At 41.1% G+C, this 17,596-nt stretch overlaps 1 protein-coding gene across 1 annotated transcript in view; it reads right to left on the bottom strand.

Annotated features, from left to right (window-relative positions):
• Nucleotides 1-2,106: 2,106 nt before the first annotated feature.
• Nucleotides 2,107-17,596, bottom strand: part of ppp2r3b (protein phosphatase 2, regulatory subunit B'', beta) — a 31,675-nt gene continuing 16,185 nt past the window's right edge. Inside the window, exon 4 of the mRNA XM_064945133.1 lies at nucleotides 2,107-6,189. Coding sequence (XP_064801205.1) covers nucleotides 6,151-6,189 — 39 coding nt within the window. The 3' untranslated portion in view covers nucleotides 2,107-6,150. The remainder of the gene's footprint in view (nucleotides 6,190-17,596) is intronic.

Here is a 17,596-nt window from a genome sequence, read left to right as displayed (position 1 = left end):
GCGACGACGACCGCCGAGCGCCACCCGAACAAGAAGGGGAGTCGTGACATACCCCTTACGTTGATTGGACTAAATGTTTCTGGTATATTTTAGTTCTCACTGTATTAGACTAAGCAGAGGTGATTTGAAGATGTCAAAATGTTGAATATGAAATGGTGCTGGAATAGTGAAGGCAGCTTCTGTTTTCTTTGTAACTCTCTGTGGTTCTAAATCAATAGTTGTTTAGTGGTCCAAAAATGTTGGAAACATTAACTTGCTTGACCAAGTTGTGGGTCATGTCTGTTACTGTACATGCAATATGCTTTGTGGACTTCACTGGACAGAGATTGCTAGCCGGTTTTGTGATAAAACAAAGGTTTGGTTCAATTTATTCTGCCATTATGTCTTCTTATTGTCTGGGCCTTTAGGCCTATATATCACAGTCGCAAGGCATGTGAATTAACAGGTTATAGAGCAAACAACACATAGGTTGTAATTAAGCGTCCTGAGTCATTTTACCAAAGCACCACTACTGCTAATGACTAGCATAATGTGAAAGCTTGATCTCTTTCAGTATGCCTATTGTTATTAAGATATTAAGTGGTAGATCTCGTGTCCACATCTGGTCCATTGAACATATTAATGATGGTGTTTTGTTCTTAAAAACCTCCTTGGGCTAGAGGTTCGACAACATCCTGTGAAACTGCAGAGCGCAAAATTCATAATACGAAAATCACAATATTAAACATTCATGAAAATACAAGTGTCTTACATCGTTTAAAAGCTTAACTTCTTGTTAATCCAACCGCGTTGTCAGATTTCAAAAAGGCTTTACGGCAAAACAATACAATGCGATTATCTGAGGACAGCGCCCTGCATACACCATAATTTTAAAAAATGTTTCAAACCTGCAGAGTCGTCACAAAAATCAGAAATGCCTTTGAAGATCTTCCTCTGTTTGCAATCCTAAGTGTCCCAGCTACACAACAAATGGATGTTTTGTTCAATAAAGTCCTTCTTTATATCCCAAAAAAAGTCAGTTGAGTTAGCACCTTTGATTCAGTAAACCACCCGTTCCACTCTTTCAACATGCAGACAAAGGAATACCAAAAGTTACCGGTAACCTTCGTCCAAACAAGTTCAAACAACATTTCTAATCAATACTCAGGTACCCTAATATGTGGATAAACGATAACATTTAAGACGGAATGTAGTATGTTCAATACCGGAGATAAATAACAAAGTGCTCACTCTTATCCACGTGCACCACAAGACTGCAGTCCCAATGAAAGACACCTTGAAAAACGACAACTACTAGCTCATTTTTCAAAAAACATCTAGTGGAAGCCATAGGAACTGCAATCTGGGTGGAATTCCTTTGAATATCCCATAGACAAGCATTGGAATGGCCTTTGACCTCAAAATTATTCCGGGTTGATTCTACTCAGATTTTCGACCTGCCATATCAGTTCTGTTATACTCCCAGGCATTATTTTAACCATTTGAGACACTTCAGAGTTTTCTATCCAATACTATAATTACATGCATATCCTAGCTTCTGGGCCTGAGTAACAGGCACGTCAGGGGCACTTTGGGCACGTCAGTCATCTGAACTTCTGAATACTTCCCCCTAGCCTTAAGAGGTTTTAATATTGTACTTATTCACAGAGATTTCCTCCCATGCCTAGTTCATATTTTCTCACATGTACCGCGCAATTATTGGAAAATTGGTCCACCAAATGCAAGTCAAATAAAACCAAAAACAAACAAAAATGGGTTGTTGCATATTATCACCTTCAAACAAAGACACAAAGAGACTTAACCTGTTGGTGTCTACAGTGGTGGAAAAAGTACTAAATTGTCATACTTGAGTAAAAGTAAATATATCTTAATAAAGAAAATACTGAAGTAAAAGTGAGTCACCAAGGAAAATGCTACTTGACTAACAGTCTAAAAGTATCTGGTTTTAAATATACTTAAGTACTGTGGTGTAAAAAGTACTCAATCATCATTCTTGAGTAAAAGTCAAAAGTAAAAGTAAATGTTATACATTAAATTCCTTATATTAAGCAGTGGTGGATGTACTTAAGTTTCATAAGTAAAAGTATGAAATGTAAGAGCCATAAATCCAAAAAGCAAAACAGCCAGACCTTTTATTTGGTTTGAGCTTTTCTGAAAAGTAACTTATGTGGATTCTCAAATAGGCATCACTTCAAAATACATCTCTTACAGACAAAATACAGTTATGCCTTAATAATTAAACCTCTTGAAACTCTAGGGGCGCTATATCATTTTTGGATAAAAAGACGTGCCCGTTTTAAGCGCAATATTTTGTCACAAAAAGATGCTCGACTATGCATATAATTGGTAGCTTTGGAAAGAAAACACTCTGACGTTTCCAGAACTGCAAAGATATTTTCTGTGCGTGCCCTAGAACGTGAGCTTCAGGCAAAACCAAGATGAGACGGCATCCAGGACATGAGCAGGATTTTTGAGGCTCTGTTTTCCATTGTCTCCTTATATGGCTGTGAATGCGAGAGGAGTAAGTCTGCCCTTTCTGTCGTTTCCCCAAGGTGTCTGCAGCATTGTGACGTATTTGTAGGCATATCATTGGAAGATTGACCATAAGAGACCACATTTACCAGGTGTCCGACCGGTGTCCTGCGCCGAAATTGGTGCGCAAAAGTCAGCGGCAAGTATTTTTCCACAGAATTCAGAGAAGAATGCAGGCTTCCACGAACGATATATCAATGAAGAGATATGTGAAAAAACACCTTGAGGATTGATTCCAAACAACGTTTGCCATGTTTCGGTCGATATTATGGAGTTAATTCGGAAAAAGTTTGACGTTGTAGGTGACTGAATTTTCGGTTCGTTTTGGTAGCCAAATGTGATGTACAAAACGGAGCGATTTATCCTACACACAGACGCTTTCAGGAAAAACTGCGCATTTGCTATGTAACTGAGAGTCTCCTCATTGAAAACATCCGAAGCTCTTCAAAGGTAAATGATTTTATTTATTTGGTTATCTGGTTTTTGTGAAAATGTTGCGTGCTAAATGCTACTCAAAATGCTAAGCTAGCTTAGCATACTCTTACACAAATTAGTCAATTGCTATGGTTCAAAAGCATATTTTGAAAATCTGAGATGAAAGTGTTGTTAAGAAAAGGCTAAGCTTGAGAGTAGGCGCATTATTTTCATTTTATTTGCGATTTTCAGAAATCGTTAACGATGCGTTATGCTAATGAGCCTGAGGCTTTAGTCACGATCCCGGATCCGGGATGGGGAGTTTCAAGAGGTTTTAAGGAATATAGCCAGTAAACCTAAGCACTTACAAACACAGTCACTTTGCTTTGGAAAAAACATCCTAAAAATAGAACCCTATACATAGGGGAAAAAATTGAACTCATCAAAAGTACACACAACCTCACTGTAGGAATATGAGGACAGGACAACTGATGGAAATGTATCAGAAATGAGTGTGTCGGGTCAAGCCTTTTAACAAGGACAACTATAACTTGTGAATTTTACACATAAATTAACAAAATGCATGAGGCATCCATGTCCTTGTGCTTGCTAGCATTAAGCTGTCATTACTTGAAGTTGAAGAATGGAATGTTCGTCATCAGTAAAAATTGTTTTTCAAAGTTTCTGGAATCCAGCCTTGCACTCCTGGGACTGAAAACAAGTCCTGCAGTGCTGAACAGCTGATGCAGGTAAGGGTGTGTTTAACCTCAGAGACAGCTTACAGACTGCCGGGAAGGACTTGAGCAACTCAATTTGATCAGCTAAACAGGCCAGGTATCCGTCCAGCTGTTTGGAGCTTTCTTGTGCTTGAGACGTTTTCATGGCAGAGAAGAAGTCCTCCTCATCTGATGAACTGGTGCCATCACCTAGCTGCAGTGAGGGTTCTTCCAGGTGGTCCTTGATGTAGTCCATTTCTGAACTACAAGGAAGACGTCAATATAAATCATGCAGTTATGAGCCTACATTAATCCATCCCCATCCCATATCCTCTCACTGTCAACTGCGTTTATTTTCAGCAAACTTAACATGTGTAAATATTTCTATGAACATAAGATTCAACAACTGAGACATAAACTGAACAAGTCCAACAGACATGTGACTAAAATAAATGGAATAATGTGTCCCTGAACAAAGTGGGGTCAAAATCAAAAGTAACAGTCAGTATCTGGTGTGGCCACCAGCTGCATTAAGTACTGCAGTGAATCTCTTCCTCATGGACTGCACCATATTTGCCAGTTCTTGCTGTGAGATGTTACTCCACTCTTCCACCAAGGCACCTGCAAGTTTCTGGACATTTCTGGGGGGAATGGCCCTAGCCCTCATCCTCCGATCCAACAGGTTCAGACGTGCTCAATGGGATTGAGACCCGGGCTCTTCGCTGGCCGTGGCAGAACACTGACATTCCTATCTTGCAGGAAATCATGCACAGAACGAGCAGTATGGCTGGTGGCATTGTCTTGCTGCGGGGTCATGTCAGGATGAGCCTGCAGGAAGGGTACCACATGAGGGAGGAGGATGTCTCCCTGTAACACAGCATTGAGATTGCCTGCAATGACAACAAGCCCAGTCCGATGATGCTGTGGCACACCGCCCCAAAACATGACGGACCCTCCACCTCCAAATCGATCCCGCTCCAGAGTACAGGCCTCGGTGTAATCCTCATTCCTTCAACAATAAACGTGAATCCGACCATCACCCCTGGTGAGACAAAACCGCAACTCGCCAGTGAAGAGCACTTTTTGCCAGTCCCGTCTGGTCCAACGACGGTGGGTTTGTGCCCATAGGCGATGTTGTTGCCGGTGATGTTGCTGCCTTACAACATGCCTACAATCCCTCAGTCAAGCCTCTCTCAGCCTATAGTGGACAGTCTGAGCACTGATGGAAGGATTTTGTGTTCCTGGTGTAACTTGGGCAGTTGTTGTTGCCCTCCTGTACCTGTCACGCAGGTGTGATTTTCGGATGTACCGATCCTATGCAGGTGTTGTTACACGTGGTCTGCCACTGCGAGGGTGATCAGCTGTCCGTCCTGTTTCCCTGTAGCACTGTTTTAGGTGTCTCACAGTACGGACAGTGCCATTTATTGCCCTAGCCACATCTGCAGTCCTCATGCCTCCTTGCAGTATGCCTTAGGGACATTCACACAGATGAGCAAGGACCCTGGGAATCTTTCTTTTGGTGTTTTTCAGAGTCAGTAGAAAGGCCTCTTTAGTGTCCTATGTTTTCATAACTGTGACCTTAATTGCCTACCGTCTGTAAGCTGTTAGTATCTTAACGACCGTTCCACACAGGTGCATGTTCATTAATAGTTTATGGTTCATTGAACAAGCATGGGAAACAGTGTCTAAACCCTTTACAATGAGATCTGTGAAGTCATTTTGATTTTTACAAATTATCTTTGAAAGACAGGGTCCTGAAAAAGGAACATTTCTTTTTTACTGAGTTTATATAAACCAAGCAACATGGCGAAATAGGCTACCCATTGGACTGAACAACAAAGTCAGGAATGAGGTTTAAATGGGTGGTTCTCAAATCTATGAAGTGTCAAAATGTACACTATACACAGTTGTTGATGAATAATAAAATACTGTTAATTAACCACATGTTGTCTTACACAATCTGATGTTGCGTCATCCTTTGTCCACGTTGTTGGGAATTTGTGGTGAATTTGGGGAGGAGGATTGCAGCTCCTATCAGCTCAGGGTAGTGAAACATGTGGCTAAAGCGCTTCTTCAGTCCCAGTTGTAGCGCATCCATCAGATGCTGTAGAGCATCTTGTGAGACTGTCAGGGTCTATCCAGTGGACTGCGACACCAATGAAGCTCCGTCTTCTTACAGACCAGCAGTCAGTGGTGGTGGCGATGTGGTCAACTCTTCTCAAGGCCTCAGTCACCTTCTTCTTCATTTCCTCAGAGGCTTCATCAATCCTAGAGCACAGTGTGGGCCTTGATAAGATCTTTGAGTTCGGCTGCAGATCCTGGACAAACTCTCTGAACGGTTCTTATTTTACAACAGCAAATGGTTGGAGCCCTTGGACCACATACTTCACCACGGCTTTGTCAATGGATTTTTGAGTCTTCGGTAATGTGCTTTGCTTGATGGTGGAGGATGTCTTAGGGGCATGTTTTCTCTTCAATGTGTTTGCCGTCAGTTTTCAATACTTCTTAAAATTGTGTAAAGCTTTATCTGAAATAAGAAGAAAAGGAAAAGAGAAAGACAGTTACTTTGATAACTACCATCACCAAATAGTTAAAGTATAGGTTCCTAATTTTAAAGGTATAAACAACATTAGTTAAGTGAAAGATTGTGACCACCATTTAACTTTACAATGAGAAAAAAATGTGTTAATTACTCTAGCTAGTAGGTTACATCCATAAAAAGTCTACAGCAATTAGCAAGGTAAGAACACATTTATCAACTAACACAGGGAATAAAATAGCTAGCTAACTTGGTGTTAGCTAAAATTTGAAAGCTAACAGTAGTTAGCTAGCTAGTTTGACCAGGTTTTTAGAGAAAATATATTTGTCTAGACTAACATTAGCTGACTAAAATGTGCCCAGATTCAGAAACTACCAGTTAACTAGCTTGTTAACAAGGGCACATTTTAGCACCGAGGTAAAGTTGGTTTTATGTTCACACATTCGGACATTCATCAGACATTCGCCAAAAGCCATTTAAAATTGTAAAAATCAATAACTAATTCACCGTTTGTCAAATAAACATCAACTAGGTATGATTGAATCTATAAATGTTTTTACTTTTACAACCTTTGTTTTGAGGGGGAAAAAAATCCAGTTTTGACTTGATATAAATACACTACAGTTCAAAAGTTTAGGGTCACTTAGAAATAACCTTCGTTTTGAAAGAAAAACATTAAAATAACATCAAATTGATGACAAATAAGGTGTAGACATTGTTAATGTTGTAATTGACTATTGTAGCTGGAAACTGAACTTTTTACGGAATATCTACATAGGCGTACAGAGCCCCATTATCAGCAACCATCACTCCTGTGTTCCAATGGCACCTTGTGTTAGCTAATCCAAGTTTATAATTTTAAAAGGCTATAGAAACCCCTTTTGTAATTATGTTAGCACAGCTGAAAACCTTTGTCCTGATTAAAAAATTAAAAAAAATTGCCTTCTTTAGACCTGTTGAGTATCTGGAGCATCAGCATTTGTGGGTTTGGCTCAACATGGCCAGAAACAAAGTTTTTCTTCTGAAACTCATCAGTCTTTTCTTGTTCTGGGAAATGATGGCAATTTCTTGTGAGAAATTGCCAAGAAACTGAAGATCTCGTACAACTCTGTGTACTACTCCATTCACAGAACAGTGCAAACTGGCCCTAACCAGAATAGAAAGAGCATTGGGAGGTCCCGCAACACAACTGAGCAAGAGGACAAGTACATTAGAGCGTCTAGTTTGAGAAACAGACGACTCACAAGTCCTCAACTGGCAGCTTCATTAATTAGTACCCTAAAAACACCAGTCTCAATGTCAACAGTGAAGAGACGACTCCGGGATGCTGGCCTGCCTAGCAAAACAAGTTCCTCCATCAGCGTGCCAACTTGCCGATGTTGCTTGCATATTTTTTCCAACATAATTCGTTTTTCCTTCCAGCTTCAGATTGATTTGATTTCATAGCGAGTAACGAAGGTGTCAGAGGAAATGTATCGGAGGAAAGTATATTTTTTAAATTTTTGATGTAGTGAAGTAAAACTAAAAGTCAGCAGAAATATAAATAGAAAAGTAAAGTACCGATGACCCAAAAAACTACTTATGTACAGTAACAAAGTATTTCTACTTCATTACTTTACACAACTGGGTGTCTAAACCTCTTTTCCTTGGCTTGCAAACCTAGCTTGCTTAATGATAAGCCATAATTATGACAATAGATATTAGGAAAAACTAACCAATCACATTCTGTACATTCCTGCACATTGGAATACACTTAAATGGTATGTATAGGCACACATTCATAAATACACTAAAATACTATGCAAATACAGTGCATTCCAAAAGTATTTTGACCCATTAACTTTATCCACATTTTGTTATGTTACAGCATTATTCTAAAATTGATGAAACCATTTTTTTTCCATCGTCAATACCCCCTCACACAAAACCCCATAATGACAAAGCAAAAACAGGTTTTTAGAAATGTTTGCAAATTCTTATTTTTTTAACCACGGAAATATCACATTTACATAAGTCTTCAGGCCTTTTACTCTGTACATTGTTGAAGCACCTTTGGCAGCGTTTACATCCTTGAGTCTTCTTGGGTATGAAGCTACACGCTTGGCACACCTGTATTTGGGGAGTTTCTCCCATTCAACTCTGCAGATACTCTTAAGATCTGTCAGGTTGGATGGGGAGTGTCCCTGCTCAGCTATTTTCAGGTCTCTCCAGAGATGTTCGATGGGGTTCAAGTCTGGGCTCTGGCTGGATCACTCAAGGACATTCAGAGACTTGTCCCGGAGCCACTCCTGCATTGCCTTGGCTGTGTGCCTAGGGTCGTTGTCCTGTTGGAAGGTGAACCCTCGCCCCATTCTGAGGTCCTGAGCTCTCTGGAGCAGGTTTTCATCAAGGACCTCTATGTCTTTTGCTCCGTTCATCTTTCCCTCGATCCTGACTAGTCTCCCAGTCCCTGTCGCTGAAAAACATCCCCAGAGTATGATGCTGCCACCCCCATGCTTCACTGTAGGGATTGTGCCAGGTTTCCTCCAGACGTGACGCTTGGCATTCAGGCCAAAGAGTTCAATCTTGGTTTCATTCCTTTCCTCTTGGCAAACTCCAAGCTGGCTGTTGTGCCTTTTACTGGGGAGTGGCTTTGGTCTGGCCACTCTACCGTAAAGGCCTGATTGGTGGAGTTCTGCAGAGATGGTTTTCCTTCTGGAAGTTTCTCCCATCTCAACAGAGGAACTCTGGACCTCAGTCAGAGTGACCATCGGGTTCTTGGTGGAAACAGGATGCACCTGAGCTCAATATCGAGTCTTGTAACAAAGGGTCTAAATACTTATGTAAGCGTGATATTTCTGTTTTTTTTGTGGGAGGTTTTGCCAAAAAATCTAAAAACCTATATTTTTACCTTGTCATTTTGGCGTATTATGTTTGATTGCTGAGGGAAAATAATATTTAATCAATTTTAGGAGAAGGCTGTAAAGTAACAAAATGTGGAAAATGTCAAGGGGTCTGATTACTTTCTGAATGCACTGTACATGCACACAAGACACACACATACGTACAAACAAACACACACCTTTCCATGAGATGCCAAGACCTAGGCCTGGTTATTGTAATTGCTTTTTTTTACCTTTATTTTTACTAGGCAAGTCAGTTAAGGACAAATTCTTATTTTCAATGACGGCCTAGGAACAGTGGGTTAACTGCCTGTTCAGGGGCAGAACGACAGATTTGTACCTTGTCAGCTTGGGGATTCGAACTTGCAACCTTTCGATTACTAGTCCAATGCTCTAACCCCTAGGCTACCCTGCCTCCCCATTGATCCCTCATTGATCCTGTCTGATCAGGTGACTACTGTTCATCATTTTACAGGAAGCCAATGCCAAGCTCCTCTGCCTGTGGGGACGTGAGACTGTGCTGACCTCTGTCTCCCATTCCACATACCAGAATGATACCATTGGGCATTCAAACCTTCACTGTTAAGGCAAGGCTACAAGCTCTTCCCGACAAATATAACCTAGCTCTCTGGTACCCTGCAAATCATGTCCCATTTTGTATTCTACAAGAGTCAAATGTCATGGAGTCTGTTGCCAATGTTGTTAATGATTGTATAAACAGCAATCATTTGTACATTGCTAGACATGACCGCCTTGTCAATCTGATAGCCAGCGAGGTGAAATAGGTAGTCTCACCAACAGCACACATCCCGAAACATTATTTTGTAAAAGGAAGCTGGTTTGAAGTTGATGATGTGTTTTCCCGTGTGCCAAGTACTCCAGATGTTGTTGTTGTGAGGGAAGGCCAGAGGGAAGTGCTCATTTTGGAAGTGGGCTGCTCATTTGATGGCTACATGGAGCATGCCTTTGCCGACAAGCTTCTTAAATAACAGCCCCTCGTGGCACTCTTGGACAGCCTCTGGTTTAGGTGCAAGCTGGTGGCACTGATATTTGGCAGTCTCGGCCACGTGCACAGGCTTGCAGTGCGTGTTCTCCAGATTGTGGGCCTGCCAAATACTAAGGCAAAGCTGTTGGCTAGGTACTCCTCTGTTTCAGCTGTCGTGGGCAGTTTAGCTGCGCTCTTAGAAAAAATGGTTCCAAAATAGTTCTTTGCCTGTCACCATAGAAGAACCCTGTGGAAAGGGTTCTATGTGGAACCAAGCTGTAGGTAGCACCTTTTTTTCTAAGAGTGTGTTTGGAGAAGGAGGTGCTTTCCGTACCCTTGAGAACCAGGCATACAGGGACCTTATTTTTTAGTGTAAATTTGATTGATGTATTCAAATAAAGTATGAGAGAGAGAGAGAGAGAGCTTGCATTTGTCAGTTCTCATTGACCTCATCAACCCACAAGGCCATGTTTGTGTGTATGTAGGGCTTCATGACTTTAAACTAAACATAGAGACACTTCATACTGTGGACAGACAGAGACTTTATTAAGCAAGAGGAAGAAAGAGGGTCTCTTTGTGTTTTAGATAAGAAACAATAAGAGGAGACTTTGTAAAAGCGTATCATGCAAGACCAAGGATTTGGGGCGATACTCAAAGCTCATCCCAGAGATCATGTGATGTCAGCATCTGAAGTGTGTGCCAGGCCAGTGTGTGTTTGCTGCCGCAGCGCAGCAGGCCGAGCTGGAAGAGTTTTAAGGACATTTCCGTTTGTTTGAATAACGCTGGCAAGTGCATACCTCCAGGAATATATCTGAAAGAGGGTTTTTAAACATACTCCTGAACCCAACTGGACTAGAGCCATTTGCCTGGAGTCTGGTACTGCCAAATGCATTTGCACACACACACACACACACACGCACACGCGCACGCGCGCGCACACACACACACACACACACACACACACACACACACACGCATACACTCTGCACTGTGTAGACTAGAGCTTGTACCATTAAGGGGGTTTGTTAATATGCAGTCCAATTTTTGGTGGTAGCATCTATCAGATCAGAGGTGAGGGTTTAAAATCAGACCAGGCTGCTGAGAGACTCTGAAGAGACATTCCCTGGCAGAGATTAGGATAACATTTCCCCCCTTAGAAGATCACAGTTTCCCGCTTTTGATGGAGCAATAAAATAAGGCCCAATTTTCTGTGATGCTCAAAGAAACATTGACTTTAAATGTGGGGAGAGTTTGTTTTAGCTGTAAATTGAGGGATAGAGTTCCTTTGAAAGTAATGGCATCATTATTGTAACTTAGTGTATTATTGTAGTGTAACCTTGACTACAATGTATTTACTATGTCAAGCTGTGAGGCGATTTCATAAAATAATAAAGCATGATTCGGCTGTTCAGTATTTCAGTCTTTACAAAGCGTTCATGGACACAGCACAGTATTCACAAAACAATTTGGCTCACCGATCACTTAGCCAGGCCTCTTGTGTGCTGAAGTATATCTTCCTGTGTGTCTAAAAGGTGTATTATGTCAGGCAGTATGAAAGGTAGTCATTTATAAACTCACTACATAGCAGAAACATCAATGTCACCCCTATTCCGATCAAATGCTGCAAGTTAGGATTAAGAGACTCATACACACTGTCACATCCTGACCTTAGTTCCTTTTGTATGTCTCTATTTTAGGTTGGTCAGGGCGTGAGTTGGGGTGGGCATTCAATGTTTTTGTTCTATGTTTGGTATTTCTATGTGTTTGGCCTGGTATGGTTCCCAATCAGAGGCAGCTGTCAATCGTTGTCTCTGATTGAGAACCATACTTAGGTAGCCTGTTTTCCAAACTCTTGTTTGTGGGGGTTTTTTTCTGTTTAGTGTACGTCACCTTACAGAACTGTTTTGTTTCGTCCATTTCACTTTGTTATTTTGTTTCGTACGTTCAGTCAATAAATTATGACGGACACTTACCACGCTGCATATTGGTCCGATCCTTCTTACTCTTCCTCAGACCAAGAGGAGATTCGTTACACACGCACCACTTACGTGAAACGTAAAAGAATATCAGACACTAGTGTGTGTGTGTTTGTGTGTGTGCATACAGTGATGCACATTGATCAATTATAACAATATTTCAAACTGTTTACTAATTTATTAGCTATGTAATATCAGTTTATAAGCAGTTAATTAATAAGCAGATCCTTATCTTGTGTGTTAACAATACCCTCTAATCCATTACCGAAGCAACATCAGCCTTCCTCAACAGCAAGCAGAGCAGAGCGGCCACCGAACAAGCCACAGATAATGTGATGTAAAATGTGTGTGTATGTGTGCGTGTTCAAAGGTGAGACCTTGGGTGATATCGTGGCATAGGCTTCCTTTACCTCCTATACGCACAGAGGAGGATTTTTTTTTTCACCTTTATTTATTTTAGCAGGTAGGCTTGTTGAGAACAAGTTCAACTGCGACCTGGCCAAGATAAAGCATAGCAGTGTGAACAGACAACACAGAGTTACACATGGAGTAAAAAATTAACAAGTCAATAACACAGTAAAAAAAGAGAGTCTATATACATTGTGTGCAAAATGCATGAGGAGGTAGGCGAATAATTACACTTTTGCAGATTAACACTGGAGTGATAAATGATCAGATGGTCATGTACCGTTAGAGATATTGGTGTGCAAAAGAGCAGAAAAGTAAATAAATATAAACAGTATGGGGATGAGGTAGGTAAAATTGGGTGGGCTATTTACCGATAGACTATGTACAGCTGCCGCGATCGGTTAGCTGCTCAGATAGCAGATGTTTGAAGTTGGTGAGGGAGATAAAAGTCTCCAACTTCAGCAATTTTTGTAATTCGTTCCAGTCACAGGCAGCAGAGAACTGGAACGAAAGGAGGCCAAATGAGGTGTTGGCTTTAGGAATGATCAGTGAGATACACCTGCTGGAGCGCGTGCTACGGGTGGGTGTTGCCATCGTGACCAGTGAACTGAGATAAGGGGGAGCTTTACCTAGCATGGACTTGTAGATGATGATGGGTCTGGCGATGAATATGTAGCGAGGGCCAGCCGACTAGAGCATACAGGTCGCAGTGGTGGGTGGTATAAGGTGCTTTAGTAACAAAACAGATGGCACTGTGATAAACTGCATACAGTTTACTGAGTAGAGTATTGGAAGCTATTTTGTAGATGAAATCGCCAAAGTCGAGGATCGGTAGGATAGTCAGTTTTACTAGGGTAAGTTTGGCGGCGTGAGTGAAGGAGGCTTTGTTGCGGAATAGAAAGCCGACTCCAGATTTGATTTTAGATTGGAGATGTTTGATATAAGTCTGGAAGGAGAGTTTACAGTCTAGCCAGACACCTGGGTTCTTATAGATGTCCACATATTCTAAACCATCCAGGGTGGTGATGCTAGTTGGGCGTGCGGGTGCAGGCAGTGAACGGTTGAAAAGCATGCATTTGGTTTTACTAGCGTTTAAGAGCAGTTGGAGGCCACGGAAGGAGTGTTGTATGGCATTGAAGCTCGTTTGGAGGTTAGATAGCACAGTGTCCAGGGATAAAAGATAACTAATATAATGACCATGGCATAATGAAGGCTTGCTGATGTCTATGATTTCCATGGTTTCCACTATCCATATGAGAGGCTAAAATAAGCTTTGTCTGGACAAACATTAGCAACCGACCGAAAGAAATTGCCCAAATACAACACAAACCCATATTCCCATGTTCAAGTTGATATGGACAAGATTATAATCTCCAGGCAAATTAATAGATGAAACACATTTTTCTCTTTTTTTAATGGCGACCAGTTTAGGAGCAATTTCCCTAATCCATGAAATGATTTAGAAAGTGATGTAACATCTATTTCTTTTTATGTTGAAAGCAAAAGCAACGTCTAGTCTTGGACCTTTCAGAGCTGCTAATGCAGCACAACAAAATCAAAGTCTTCAAAAGAGCTTTTCATTCCACTTAAAGTTGATGAAAACCTGCGACTGACCTCAGAATATGATTAGATTACATCAGCTAGTAGGCAACAAAAAAATAAAATAATACAAAACAACAATCAACGATAAATAATGAGTAGTTGTTGTGATCTTCCATGCCTGTTCCAATCTGTCCTGACTTGATATTTATAAATCAGAAATATATATTTGCCCATGTCATGCCCTTTGTAATATTGTGATGGGTAATACTTGCAAGGTACACAGCAATATGCCTAATTGTGCACATTTAAAAGAAAATTGGGCTGTACAGTGACCTCAAAGTGTTGGGACAACACACTTTTATGTCATTTTGGCTCTGCACTCTTGCACTTTGGATTTGATATGAGGGTAAAGTACAGACTGCCAGCTTTAATTTGAGGGTATTTTCATCCATATTGGGTCAACCGTTTAGAAATTACAGCAAAAGTATTGGGACAAATTCACTTATGTGCATTAAAGTAGTAAAAAGTTAAGTATTTGGTCCCATATTCATAGCACACAATGACTACACATTTGTTGGATGCATTTGCTGTTTGTTTTGGTTGTGTTTCAGATTATTTTGTGGCCAATAGAAATGGATGGTAAATAATGTATTGTGTAATTTTGGAGTGACACAACTTTTATTGTAAATAATAAAATAATATGTTTCAAAACACTTTTACATTAATGTGGATGCTACCATGATTACAGATAATCCTTAATGAGTCCTTAAAGAGAAAAAGTGAGAAAGTTACGGACGCATAAATATCATACCTCCAAGACATGCTAACCATTACATAAAAAAATGGGGAGGGGGGGTATGATTTTTGTGTGTCTGTAAATTTAAAATCCAAAGTGCTGTAGTACAGGGCCAAAACAACAAAATATGTGTCACTGTCCTTCACTGTATTGAGGAATTTCCATAATCTGTTACATTGTGTTTACTGATTGACCTGCAATCAGTGATTGTTGTGAGATGAGCGTGGTCTATTTTCACTGCTGTGGTACATTCCATAGACACTCAAACCCACTCCTCATCCACTCACTCTCAGTAAATGAAATAACATTTTCACATGCTTCGTAAACAAGAGTGAAATGCTTACTTACGGGCCATTCCTAACAATGGAGAGAAAAATAATATTGAGAAATAATAGAAAAATAAAAATGTAATAATAACAGTCATAATAGATACATAATGAGTAATGATAACTTATCTACTATATACAAGGGGTACCAGTACCGAGTTGATGTGCAGGGGTACGAGGTGATTGAAGTAGATATGTACATATAACTAGGAATAAAGTGACAGATAGTAAATAGTAGCAGCAGCATATGTGTTGAGTAAAAAAGGTTACTGCAAAAAGGGTCAATGCAGATAGTGCAGGTACCTATTTGGTTCACTATTTAACTAACTATACTGAACAAAAATATAAAGCAGCATGCAACAATTTCAAAGATTTTACTGAGTTACACAGTTCATATAAGGAAATAAGGAAATTAAAAGAAATTCATTAGGCCCTAATCTATGGATTTCACATGACTGGGCAGGGGTGCAGTCATGGGTAGGCCTGGGAGGGCATATGAATATTGTCCCCAGCAATATTCTTGATATGCCACACCTGTCGGGTGAAATGCTCACTAACAGGGATGTAAACGTGTGTGCGAACACTTCTGGGATTTTTTATTTCAGCCAGCTCATGAAACATAGGACCAACAATTTACATGTTGCAATTATATTTTTGCCATAAGATAGCAGAGTGAACAGTCTATGACTTGGATGGCTAGAGTCGTTGACAATTTTTAGGGCCTTCCTCTGACACCGCCTGGTACAGAGGTCCTGGATGGCAGGGACCTCTGCCCCATTAATGTACTGGGCCGTAACCACTACCCTGTAGCTCCTTGTGGTGATGCAGCCAGTCAAGATGCTCTCAATGATTCTGCTGAATAACTTTTTGAGGATCTGATGACCAATGCCAAATCTTTTCAGCCTCCTGAGGCTTTGGCGTGCCCTCTTCACAACTTCACAACCTGTCAAGTCATCGTCGGTAATCAGGCCTACCAACTGACGGTGTTGGAGTCATGCGCGGCCATGCATTCGTGGGTAAACAGACAGGGTCAGCGCGAGGGTCAGCGCGGCGGATGTTTTGTTGCCTACCCTCATCACCTGGGGGCATCCTGTCAGGAAGTCCAGGATCCAGTTGCAGGGGAGATGTCCAGTCCCAAGGTCCTTAGCTTAGTGATGAGCTTGGAGGGCACTTTGGTGTTGAATGCTGAGCTGTAGTCAATGAACAGTATTCTCAATTAGGTGTTCCTTTTATCCAAGTTGGAAAGGGCAATGTGGAGTGCAATAGAGATTGCATCATCTGTGGATCTGTTGGGGCGGTATGCAAATTGGAGTGGGTCAAGGGTGGGTCAAGGGTGTCTGAGATGATGGTGTTGATGTTAGCCAACCTTTCAAAATATTTAATGGCTACAGATGTGAGTGCTATGAGGCGATAGTAATTAAGACTGGTTATCTTGGTGTTCGTGGGCAAAGGGACTATGGTGGTCTGCTTGAAACATGAAGGTATTACAGACTTGGTCAGGGAGAGGTTGAAAATGTCAGTGAAAACACTTGCCAACTTGTCAGCACATGCTCTGAGTACGTGTCCTGGTAATCCATCTGGCCCTGCAGCCTTATGAATGTTAACCTGTTTAATTAAAGGTCTTACTCACATCATCGTCTGGAACAGCTCGTGCTCTCATGCAATATTCAGTGTTGCTTGCCTTGAAGCGAGCATAAAAAGCATTTAGCTCATCTGGTAGGCTCGCGCCACTGGGCAGCTCATGGCTGGGTTTCCCATTGTAATCTGTGATAGTTTGCAAGCCCTGCCACATCTGATGAGCATCAGAGCCAGTTTAGTAGGATTCGAGCTTAGTCCTGTATTATTGTTTAGCCGTTTTGATGGTTTGTCAGGGGGCATAGTGTGATTTCTTATAAGCGTCCGGGTTAGTGTCTCACTCCTTGAAATTAGCAGCTCTAGCCTTTAGCTAAGTGTGTATGTTGCCCGTAATCCATGGCATCTGGTTGGGAAATGTACCGTGCATTCGTGTTTCCAGGTTTTAGAAATACCTTATTTACATAATTATTCAGACCCTTTCCTATGAGACTCGAATTTGAGCTCAGGTGCATCCTGTTTGCATTGATTATCCTTGAGATGTGTCTAAATCTTTATTGGAGTCCACCTGTGATAAATTCAATTGATTGGACATGATTTAGAAAGGCAAACGCCTGTCTGTATATAAGGTCCCACAGTTGACAGTGCATGTCAGGGCAAAAACCAAGCAATGAGTTCGAAGTAATTGTCCTTAGAGCTTTGAGACAGGATTTTGTTGGCACAGAATTGGGGAAGGGTCCCAAAGAATGTCTGCAGCTTTGAAGGTCCCCAAGTCTTAGTGCCAGCATCGGTTTGTGGTGGTAAATGGACAGCTACTCAAATACTCTCTTGGTAAATAGTAGTCTACCATGAGGTATTCTAACTCAGTGGATCAGAACCTTGAGACTTCCTTAATATTGCACACCAGC

The sequence above is a fragment of the Oncorhynchus masou genome, chromosome 29, assembly GCF_036934945.1.
Source record: "Oncorhynchus masou masou isolate Uvic2021 chromosome 29, UVic_Omas_1.1, whole genome shotgun sequence".
Taxonomy (NCBI): Eukaryota; Metazoa; Chordata; class Actinopteri; order Salmoniformes; family Salmonidae; genus Oncorhynchus; species Oncorhynchus masou.
The sequence above is the reverse complement of the archived record's forward strand: the minus strand, read 5'-3'. Positions and strand labels throughout refer to the sequence as shown.